The following is a 10,753-nucleotide window of genomic DNA, read 5'->3' on the forward strand; positions in this document are numbered from 1 at the left end:
GATTGTGTATTACTCATAGAAAGGGGTTACAAAAGAATTTACAAAACGGATTCCCATGTTAATGGTAAACAAAATACAGCTGATTTGCTGCTCAAATCTCCAAATCTATCTTAGGCTTGTTGTAATGAAATACCAATCTTCCAGTAGACTGTTGTTGCTAGGGCTGCTACATAGCTGTAGAGACAGCAAGAGAGTTCTCATATGACGGTTCAGCTTGGCACACGTTTCTTGAATTGATCTCGACTTTGCTTTAAATATTCGAGCATTACGTTCCTGCCATACAATGTCTACAACCATATGTGCTAGCAATTTCGAAAAGAGTACCCGGTTTCTGCTATTATCATTGTTCGGTCTAGAACGCCATTCTTGACATTGTTCAATGTCTAAAGGTGGGCATTCCCAACAACATTCTGCATATGGAGTCCATACCCCCGAGCTATATGAGCATGCGAAAAAGAGATGAGAATGGCTCTCATTTTTCCGGTTGCATAGACAACAAATAGGGTCAACCTGCAATCCCCATCGAGAGAGACGGTCTCTAGTTGGTAAGCGTTTCAGGAATACCTGCCACTGTAGTAGACATAACCTCGGTGTTGAGTACTTCAGCCATACATTGTTGTACCATTCCGCTTTGTCGCCCGGAGTCCTGATTTGATCCCAAGTGCGCGCTGAGGAGAACCAGCGTTTGAAGGAGTCTGCTTTATGCTTCCAGAGGATTATGTCATCGCCTTGTGCCTCATCTGGTGGGGTAATAGTTGCTAGAGTAATCTGGATCTGTTGTAATGCTTCTGATCTGGCGCCTGGCAAGTTCCAGCTTCCTCTTGATGCCGCTTCTGCTACCGTCGCTTGCTGGTGAATTCTTAGCTGACTCGGTCCAATTCCTCCAGTAAGAGAGATGAATGGCCTGAGTTCTGTCCAGCTATCGTGCCAAAAATTGGTAGCTTTCCCATCTCTGACTTCATGCTTAATGAAGGAATGCGCCTGATGTCTGTTCAACTTCAATGTTTATTATAGAAAGACGACAATACTAACATACGCATAAAAAATATCGTTCACTGACAAAAATATAAACGACCACTGACATTGTATACATGCAAATACGTAAAAGAAAAATTGTTGACGAAACTATGGAGGAGGGAATAAAATGCAACAAACATCTTTGTTGTTTTTTTAAAAAAAATGACTTTGAGAGTTATGAGATAAAACAAAAAAATAAAAAAAAATCAATAGAAAACCACACAATTAACTTATTATTTTTCAAAAACAGAAGTTTCAACGTGATATTATCGATGAAAATGACATATTATCAAAGATAATAAAATCTCAACCCCTTAAAATGTAACCAAACTATGATATTATGTCAAGTTTTGTGTAATAGAACTTTTTATATTATTGATAACCGAATAAAGTTGAAATATATACAAAATAGTCTTCTTTTTTTAGAATTCTTAATTCTTTTTTTATTATTTTAAAAATTCACCAGATCTTCAATATAACTATATCTTCCAAAATCCTCCCAAAATCCGAATATATTATGTATATAACAATTAAATTGTACACTTTCTCCCCAATCACTATTCGAACATAGGATTTAAGATAAAGATACCATGTATCATTTTCAACCAACTATACCATTGGATCACCACCGATTGTATCCACGGATTGGGTAAGAATTTATAATTCTTATCATAACATGATAAGAATATCCAATCCAAATAAAAAACAATTAATATCAAAATTTCAAATAAACTAAAACTCTTCTAATTCCCTATATAATGAAGAAATGGCTCAGAAGATCAAAATATTTTTCTTCTTTGACACTCATATAATACACCCATACACACACACATATATATATATATATGTATATATGTATGTGTGTAAATAATGTCACCGGTTCGAGAATCGCCGAAATTGGTGTGCGTGCGTCTACACTTAAACAGTCGATTTGGTGTAAACCATGAGGAAAACGATTCTCCCGTTTGTTTTCCGGGTTGACCCGGTCCACGCACATTTTTCTCTGTAGGACCCGGTTTGATTTTATTTTCTACTTTATATTATTTTCGAACCCTCATCAAAATGCAATATATACCTACACACACATATATACAATATTTATACACACACAAATATATATATAATTTCGGCAGATCCACCAAAACCTGGGTTTGTCGGGGTTTTATTTGTCGAAGAAAATTTAGTTATTGTTTCAATCATATCGGTAAGATATTATTTTTTTCGAAGCAAAGGTCATTTATTACGTAATTAAGGAAGAAACGCAGACAAACATTGAATTGAGCATTTATATTTGGAACTTAGACAACCTGTCAACTAAACAATTTATTATATGGTCGGAGATCTATATAATTGTAACATGTAAATAGTTATATATGATTTTAAGACATAGTAACTCTTAAGCTTTTTATATTTTTATAATTTTCTTCTTCTTTTAATTTGAGATATCAAATAGTTGGGTATTTGGGTTCGTGGCAAGGAGTTGAGAACATCAACAATGGTTGAATTTACCAAAAAAAAAAAAAAAAAAAAAAAAAAAAGTTCGTGAATGTTATTTAAATTTTTCTCGAAATTCAAAGTATATTGTGAGGGAATTAGTTTAATCTAACTGTATAGATTTTTGACTTCGATCTCTCACTGATTTCACTCCGATACTCGTTTGTATCAAAGAACAGAAAGAGAATCGACACGAGCGAGATACGAGTTCGGTCACCGAACTAAAGCTCGGACTTACGTCTCGAAAAGAAGAAACCGCGTGTTTCTGCTAGGATTACAACAAGAGGAACCACCAGACACCGTCGAGCGGGACTGGAAAATACCGAGGAAAGCTCACCGAACACACACCCAAATGCAAAAAACAGTTCGAATGAAGACGAAGACGAAACCCTAAGGGTTTCATTAAATATGCTGACAATGACGGAATTGTCTCTCCATCCATATGAGATCCTCCACTTCGTTCAGAGGCTTTGGGACCTTCTACCCGACCCAGTGGGTTAAACGGAAGACTCCACAAATCTCCACCTTCTTCAACAAAACCTGCAAAAGAAAACACGAAACAACACAAATATATAATGCCAAACATGAACCTAGCACGTTGTCGCTTCCCGTCTACCTCCCGACATATTCTAGGCGTATCAAACATATCGTTCTAATAGAGTTCTTATCGAGCGTACCATAAGTACGTCTCAGCGCGAATAAACAATATAAACACGCAACCTATTCTACCCAAAACGAGTGTCTTCGACACCTTTCGTTTTCCAAAGACTAGCTAACGACCTCGAATAGTTATGATTCCCTAGACCGTCTATATAACCCTCTCCGATGAAGTTCGAGACTTCACCTGTGCACCCTTAAGGGTTAACCCCGACATGTACCGGTCTCCCGAGTTAACCCGACTTCCCCGAAACTAACCCGAGCCATACTATCGAACCTGCTAGAAAACCTAGCTCTGGATCCACGTAGAGTCTACCATACATATGAGTGTGACTTCTACCCTCAAATCCTAACCTGCCAACTAAAATTGTCCCACGGTTTTTTCCCGTGAAGACGCTCCTAGTCATCTACGAATGCTCCACCGAGAATGAGACACGTGAGTGCACGTGCTCCACCCCGAGAGAGAGTGTCCTAGCACTCCAACCTACACCGACTCTACCCAGTGAAACCGACACCTCCCAACTCACACCATCTCCTGAACATCCTACCCGAGGAAACTCCACCTAAATGTAGAGACCTCACCTCCTGACCTACAACCGAGAACCGAAACGACTTCGGTTTACTCTTCTGAGGCCAATACGCCCTTCTACCTTAGACTTTCCCTTCCTCGTCATCCGAGACCTATAACTTCTCGTTGTAGTGTCCCTATCTACCCATAGAACCAATCACTCCATCCGGTCATTGGCCTTCTCCAGCAACCCGATTTCTCGGGTTTGCCCTAGATCCCTAGTCCTTCCATCATACCCCATTTCGGGATATTCCGAATTAGAAAATCTAACTCCATCATCTGAAGATGATAAAACCCGAGTCTAAGCTGACTCTACCTAGAAGTGACTTAACCGACCCCTAGAAATGATGTAACATGATATGAGGGATGAGACCGAATCCTAGAGGACTTAACCCTAGATATATTTCTACCTAGACAGACCTAATGATCACTGATATCAGCCTATAAGACTTACCTTTAGGTATATTTCTACCTAGCCGTGTTGAACACACTCTAATCCTAGTCTATCGGTCCTAAACCTATGTATGTCTCTACCTTCTCAGACCTTCTAGAATCAAAGAACACGACCTAACTAGACTTAACCTATGTACTTTTACCTAAACTGATCTAACAGACTTTAAACCAAGCCTAACCGGACATCACCCTAGATACATTTTACCAAACCGATCTAATAGACTTCAGACCAGACCTCTGATTGAACTTAAACCAAGATATATTTATGTCTAACCGACCTATTAGACTCTTATACGGACCTGATTGGACTTATCCTAGACATAATTTTACCTAACCGATCTATTAGACTCGCTAAACAACCTACTTTAAGACCTGATTACGTCTAATCAGACCTAACTCAAGGCTAACCTGACCTGATTACGTTTAATCAGACCTATAGCACCGAGTCTACATAGCCCCCAACAAAGTCCTAATCAGTCTTAAAACATCGAGTCTACTTGGTCAATCACAAAGTCCAATCAGATCTACCTCAAGTACTATTCAGACCCTTAACAACCCTAGTTAGACAATGAAAAGTCCAAATTAGACCAGACACCTAATCAGACCTAAACCAATCCTAATTGACCTAACCAACCTATGATTATTTACCCTAAGTCCTAGTCAATCACCTAAAAGTCCTAATAAACAAATCTAAACCAACCCAAATTGACTTACCAATCCCTGATTAGACTTTTAGTACCCTAATCAGACCTAAACTAAGCCTAATATGATTTAATTTCCCTCTGATCAGACCCTAACAATGCCTAGAACCATCCCCCACAGACCTGTTCTGATCTAAACCGACCCCTACAGACCTATACCTAGAGAGTCTAGACTGAACCAACTTCTAAATCACCTCGTTTTAGCCAAATTCCAACTATTCAGACTTAACTGGTCAAAGTACCAGACTCTATGACTCAAAACAGACATTCAGAAGTTCTATCCAGCCCTAAACTAGATAATACCTAAGTCTACAACCAAATTTTTAATCTGATCAGACATAGACAATGTCTATACAGACCTTATAAACCTCTAATCAGACTTAGCCAAACCTAAATGGACTTAATTAACTTCTGATCAGATCTAGACTAAGCTAGACCAACCCAATTTGGTTTAAACCAGACCTAACCAAGACCTAAACAGTTCTTACAGATCTATACCGACCTAAACCAGTCAACTTCAGAGCTATACCAACCTATTTAAATCTAACATGATCTCCTACCCAGCTAAACTTAGTCAAACCCAACCTATTCAGACCTACACTGAATAGAAAACAGGAATCCATGACTCTCATTAATTAGCTCTACGAGATCTAATCAGGCATAACCCTAGTGAACTTTACAAAACCAAGCCAAATTAGATACTAAATCGACCTAACAGGGTAAACCGATCACCACAACCTCTAAGATACCCTAACCTAGTCGACTATACCCTAAACCAGACACCATCAGACCTAATTTTGACAAATCACACCCTAAACTAGGTAATTCTAGTCATAACCAGATACTCTAGACCCTAAACCGATCAAATCTAGTCCTAATCAACCAACTCAGACCCTAAACCCGATCAATACTAGCCCTAACCAGATAAATCAGACCCTAATAGACCTATACCAGCCTAAACCTATATGAATTTACCTAAACGCGAACCCAATTGGCCTAAACAAGACAATTCTAGCTCTAATTGGACAAACATACCCTAAATTAGACCTAAACAGTCTAAACCGACCTAAATTGACCTAAAACCAGATCCTATCGATCTAAACCGTACAATTCTAGCCCTACCCGGACAAGTTTAGGGTTTAGGGTAATCTAGGTCCGATTTAGGTCAAATCAGACTGGTTCAGACCTAAGCCGGTTCGGGTCAATCTAGGTTTGATTTAGGTCAAATCAGACTGGTTCAGACCGACTTAGGTCTAATTAAAGCTCTGATTTATTCGGTTCTGTCTAATTCAGACCGATTTAGGTTAATTGAGTCAGGTAGAAGTCAATTTAGGTCGGTTTAGACTGAGTATAAGGCTGATTTAGGTCTGATTTGTCCAATTGACCTGCACCGGTCCGGTTTGACCTGATCGGTCAACGATTGACCAAACCAACCTAAACCGGTTTGATTTTAAATAAAACCAGATTTAATTACCAAATCGGATTTAAACCGGTTAAATCGGTCTAAACCGAAAACCCTAATTTTGGAATGCAGAAACCGCCGAGTCACCCGAGTGAACCTGGTGGTTGACTCACCCCAATTTTCCGACTCAGCTCAGCCGTGACTCATCGAGTCATGACCGATTTCGTCGGAAAATCGCCGATTCTCCACCGGTTTTCTCACCCAAAACCTATATTTATCATCTATCCCAAGACAAGAACAAACTAACCTGTGCAGACTCGTAACTCGACTGATTTACTCAGTCCGAGTTCGATCCGAACTTTGTCGTTCTTTTCCCCGTCGATCTGAGCTCCCCCGCTTGTGTAGCATCGTCGATCTCGGCTGGAGACGACACCTTTTCGCCGTTTCTACCTCTGAAACACCTCGGAAACACGTTAGCATGTTCAGATCCTAAACAGGGATCCACAGACACCTCGACCACAAGATCCACAAACTTGTAGTGGATTTTCGACTTCGATCTCTCACTGATTTCACTCCGACACTCGTTTGCATCAAAGAACAGAAAGAGAATCGACACGAGCGAGATACGAGTTTGGTCATCGAGCTAAAGCTCAGGTCTATGTCTCGAAAAGAGGAAGTCGCGTGTTTCTACTAGGGTTACAACAAGAGAAACCACCGGACACCGCCGAACGACACCGAAAAACATCGAACAAAGTTTGCCGGACGAGAGAGAGTCTCTCGGCCGAACACACACCCAAACACAAAAAACAGTTCGAATGAAGACGAAGATGAAACCCTAAGGATTTCATTAAACACACTAATAATGACAAAATTGCGCCTCCGTCCATATGAGATCATCCACTTCGTTCAGAGGCTTTGGGACCTTCTACCCGACCCAGCGGATTTGGTTGAAGACTCCACACCAACTATAATTAATGACAGAAATTGAGAAAAAAAGGTGAATATAACTTAATAATAAAATGGTATTCGTATAATTAATGTACAGTATTTGGTAATGCTACACCAGGAATGTTAATTACTTCCCCAATTAAAATCTGCTCAATCGGTATTTTGAATGTCTAAACTAAGCCCACAAACCCTATTGGATGTCTAGCCAGCCATATATATATAAAATATGGGCCTAGACTAAGCCCACGAATCCTAAGCAACTCTTTTTGAATGTCTATGTTCTCTCTCTCTCTCTCTCTCTATATATATATATATATAAGATGCGATTCTATGAGGCAAATATTATAAGAACGTATGCACCACTCCCTGAAATAAAATTTATGATATATATTTGATATGTGAACGTCCAATATATAGTCTATATTATAAGAACGTGAACACGACTCTAAGTCTCTAATAATAATAACTAAGTTATTACAAAATATATAAATAGAAAAAAATCTCATATAATTACTGTAATCTTATAAAACATATCAAATAAATATTTCCATTTTTAATTTTATCTAATAAATATTTTAAATATTAAAATATTTTAAAATAATAGAATTCTAATTCACAAAATCAAAACAATTTACAATTTCGATTTATTTTTAAATAAAATATATGTAGTTAGTGTTGATGTTATCAATTATCATCAATTTCAAAAATTTTGTTTTTATATTAAAAATTAATATAAATCGTCATTATAAATTTAAAATTGAAAGTTATTTTTGATTTTATCTATTTAAAAAATCTTGATAAAATCAATTTAAAATATTTTAATATTTAAAATATCAATTATATAATTCTATTATTTAAATGAGATTTCCTATGAAATAAAATTAATTTAAAAAACATTAAACTACACCTATCACACAGTAGATCCCAACAAAAAAGAACAGAACACACGTTCAGACAATATGACCAATAAATGATTTTAATATGACCCAGGCTATATTATATGAGAACGATAGGTTTACTCCGTAACCTCCGTTCAATAAAAAAATGACCCATCTAACTATAATATATGTGCGTGCGTAGCCACATAAATTAACAATTCCTTGAGAAAAAACCAAAAACGAAACTACTCGAGAGACGAATCGATCTTCCGTACGGATCTGGAGAAGGCCAGAATATCCTCCGGCCCACGAGCATCGCCTCCTCTGCCGTCGCCGCCGGCTTCGTCTCCCTTATCCACGATTGATTGTCGTACGACATCTCTCACCGTCGCCTTCTCCGCCGCCGGAGCCTTATCGGCGGAGCCGTCTCCCCGCCGCATTTGCTCCCCCGCTCTCTCCTTCGTAGCCTCCATCTCTCTCTCCTTTGCCAAGAAAAAGGGCACATTTTTTCTTATAAACGACGCAGAGAAGAGAGATTCGGCTTACAGAATGACACGTGGCGCGATGGAAAAGGCCACGTGGTGAGTTCATTTGGTTTGTCTCTCTCCTTCTGACACGTGGATTCAAATGGTTAATTCCGTGAAAGCACCTCGAACTACTGCCATATTTCTCGAATAGTCTCGCGGTTTAGTTCGGTGACAAAACTCCCTTGAGGACAAGTCGGAGCATCATCATCGTCTTCGTCCACGGTTCTCTCTCCTCCTCGTCGGACAGGTAACCTTGTCCGATAATGTAGTGTGCCTTTTGTTTTTACAGGTTCTGATTCGAACCCGGATTTGGGTTTCAGTTGCCTACAAAAACGTATGTTCATGATGCAGACATTGCAAAAAGATGCGATTCATCAAGAATCCGTATCATTTCTCCTCCTGCATCTACATATAATCTTACCTCTGAGACATGACAACAATCAAAGGAACTCGATTTCCTGTGTCTTAGTTCCTCAGCCTCAGCTCAAAACATCACTTCAGATCTCAACTTTGGTCTGTAAGAGCAAATGCAATTTGGCAGAAACCCAGTTCAAAAGATTAGACCTTTTCGTTTTTCTTTAAGTTGTATTGCCACTGAGAAACACAACATTTCACTTCAGCTTTTGGTTGGAAACAGCAAAGGAATGCTTTCATTAGACAGTAGAGTAATCCATAAACAGACCTCGATGAATAGAAGCAGATGAAATTTCCATTTAACAAACGCTAAGAAAACAGGCAAATCCAGAATCTGATTCACATCTATCAGCAAATGTTTGAAATTTATAATGTACTCGTGGATAAACCTCAACCTGCAGCTCGAGAACCAAGTTTGGTTCTGTTCCACATGACAACATAATCCTAGAAACACCAAAAGGACATAACTTTCCCATCGATCGATCTAAACTTCGACAATCCATTAAACATTTCTGTGTTCTGAACCTAATAGAGATAAGCTGGAACCTTGATGCGAATGAAGAGCATACTCATGATATAAGCGAGCGCAACAGAGGAGATCCCAGCTGTTGCGTAAGACACCTTCACGCTCTTGGCTCGGTTCTTGTCGAGCGCCAGATCCAACATCACGATCCCGATCCCTCCGAGCACGAACATGAACCCCGAAGACAGGCCCTCGATGATGTACTGCCCGTTGACCCGACCCGACATGAACACGACCGGTCGTACGGCCCCGGTCACTGGATCCTGAATCGACCCGATACCTGGAGGCTCGACGATCACGTCGTAGACGAAGCCGGAGACGACCAAGAAGTAGGTGAGGAGGATTAGTGAATAGACCGTCATCGACGACGGGAGGGTGAAGGAGGGGAGCTTGAGGCGTAGACGCGGCGGCCGGAGAAAGGAGAACGGGAGAATTAGGAGAAGGTGGAAGATCGGATCGATCGAAGACTGATCCGATATGGCGGATGCGGCGGCTAGGGTTTTGGGATCGGGTTTCGGCGCCATTTTCGTCGGTTCCTCCGTGTGGTCTCAGATCTTCCATGGTATCCGTACTAGAAAATTATCAGAGTTGGCATGTTTGGACATTAGAATATAGTTATCCGCGGAATGGATGTAGATTTCTTGCATTTTCGAATTTCACCTCCGAAGAATCATAACTAAAACGTGCAAATAGACCACACTACGGTAGGTAACGCCTAATATTCGCTTTGAAAATTACAATTATAATCGACCATAAATTACTAATATGCAGTGTTTGTTGCCATATATTGTCTAAATGATCTTACATTGTAATTTATTATACAATTAAATAGCTGTTCCATGGAACCGGTATTTGGAATAAAAACGTTACAAAAATAAAATACAAATAGATTTACGTTGTTACCGGTTACTCAGCTAAACCGGAGATATCCGGTTTATCCAAATTTAATTTACCTAGCCCCTTCCTCTCTTTCTCCGTCTCGTCAATCATTCGCCGCCTCTCACTTCTCCATCCGTCTCTCTCTCTCTGGAAATGGCGTCTTGTTCGTTCTTCAACTCATCCCTCTCCTCCCTCAACCCTAAACCAGACTCTCTCCATCGCCGCCGCACCACCTCCACGCTCCGCCATCGCCCCGTCGTCATCACCTGCAGCACCTCCTCTCCCAACACCG

The 10,753-nt window shown here is 39.8% G+C and overlaps 2 protein-coding genes and 1 long non-coding RNA gene across 5 annotated transcripts in view; 1 reads left to right on the forward strand and 2 right to left on the reverse strand.

The window, feature by feature from the left end:
* Positions 1 to 2,713: 2,713 nt before the first annotated feature.
* Positions 2,714 to 7,173, reverse strand: LOC109116909. Its single transcript, XR_002024467.1, has 2 exons — positions 6,600 to 7,173; positions 2,714 to 3,051 (listed from the first exon to the last, which is right to left on the reverse strand). It is a non-coding gene; the product is annotated as an uncharacterized LOC109116909 (long non-coding RNA).
* Positions 7,174 to 8,587: 1,414 nt separating this feature from the next.
* LOC104820012 (oligosaccharyltransferase complex subunit ostc-like) lies at positions 8,588 to 10,240 on the reverse strand. 3 transcript variants are annotated; one of them, XR_772901.2, is made up of 3 exons: positions 9,606 to 10,240; positions 9,067 to 9,160; positions 8,588 to 8,969 (listed from the first exon to the last, which is right to left on the reverse strand). XR_772901.2 is itself a non-coding variant. In XM_010550350.2 (2 exons), exons 1-2 carry the CDS (start codon positions 10,104 to 10,106, stop codon positions 9,150 to 9,152), a joined length of 489 nt encoding a protein of 162 aa, XP_010548652.1. In that variant the 5' UTR covers positions 10,107 to 10,240; the 3' UTR covers positions 8,997 to 9,149. The 3 variants fall into 3 exon arrangements, 2 of the variants coding, with proteins under 2 accessions (XP_010548652.1, XP_010548651.1); XM_010550350.2 differs by lacking the exon at positions 8,588 to 8,969 and having other exon boundaries at positions 8,997 to 9,160; positions 9,629 to 10,240; XM_010550349.2 differs by lacking the exons at positions 8,588 to 8,969; positions 9,067 to 9,160 and having other exon boundaries at positions 9,331 to 10,233.
* Positions 10,241 to 10,555: 315 nt separating this feature from the next.
* Positions 10,556 to 10,753, forward strand: part of LOC104820013 (threonine synthase 1, chloroplastic) — a 2,478-nt gene continuing 2,280 nt past the window's right edge. The window contains exon 1 of the mRNA XM_010550352.1: positions 10,556 to 10,749. Coding sequence (XP_010548654.1) covers positions 10,615 to 10,749 — 135 coding nt within the window. The 5' untranslated portion in view covers positions 10,556 to 10,614. The remainder of the gene's footprint in view (positions 10,750 to 10,753) is intronic.

Source organism: Tarenaya hassleriana, unplaced genomic scaffold (genome assembly GCF_000463585.1).
Source record: "Tarenaya hassleriana unplaced genomic scaffold, ASM46358v1 Cleome3, whole genome shotgun sequence".
Lineage (NCBI taxonomy): Eukaryota > Viridiplantae > Streptophyta > Magnoliopsida > Brassicales > Cleomaceae > Tarenaya > Tarenaya hassleriana.

Bases quoted from the DNA above. Each gene is read 5' to 3' on its own strand.
- LOC104820012 (XM_010550349.2), bottom strand. From the start codon at position 10,106: ATGGCGCCGAAACCCGATCCCAAAACCCTAGCCGCCGCATCCGCCATA.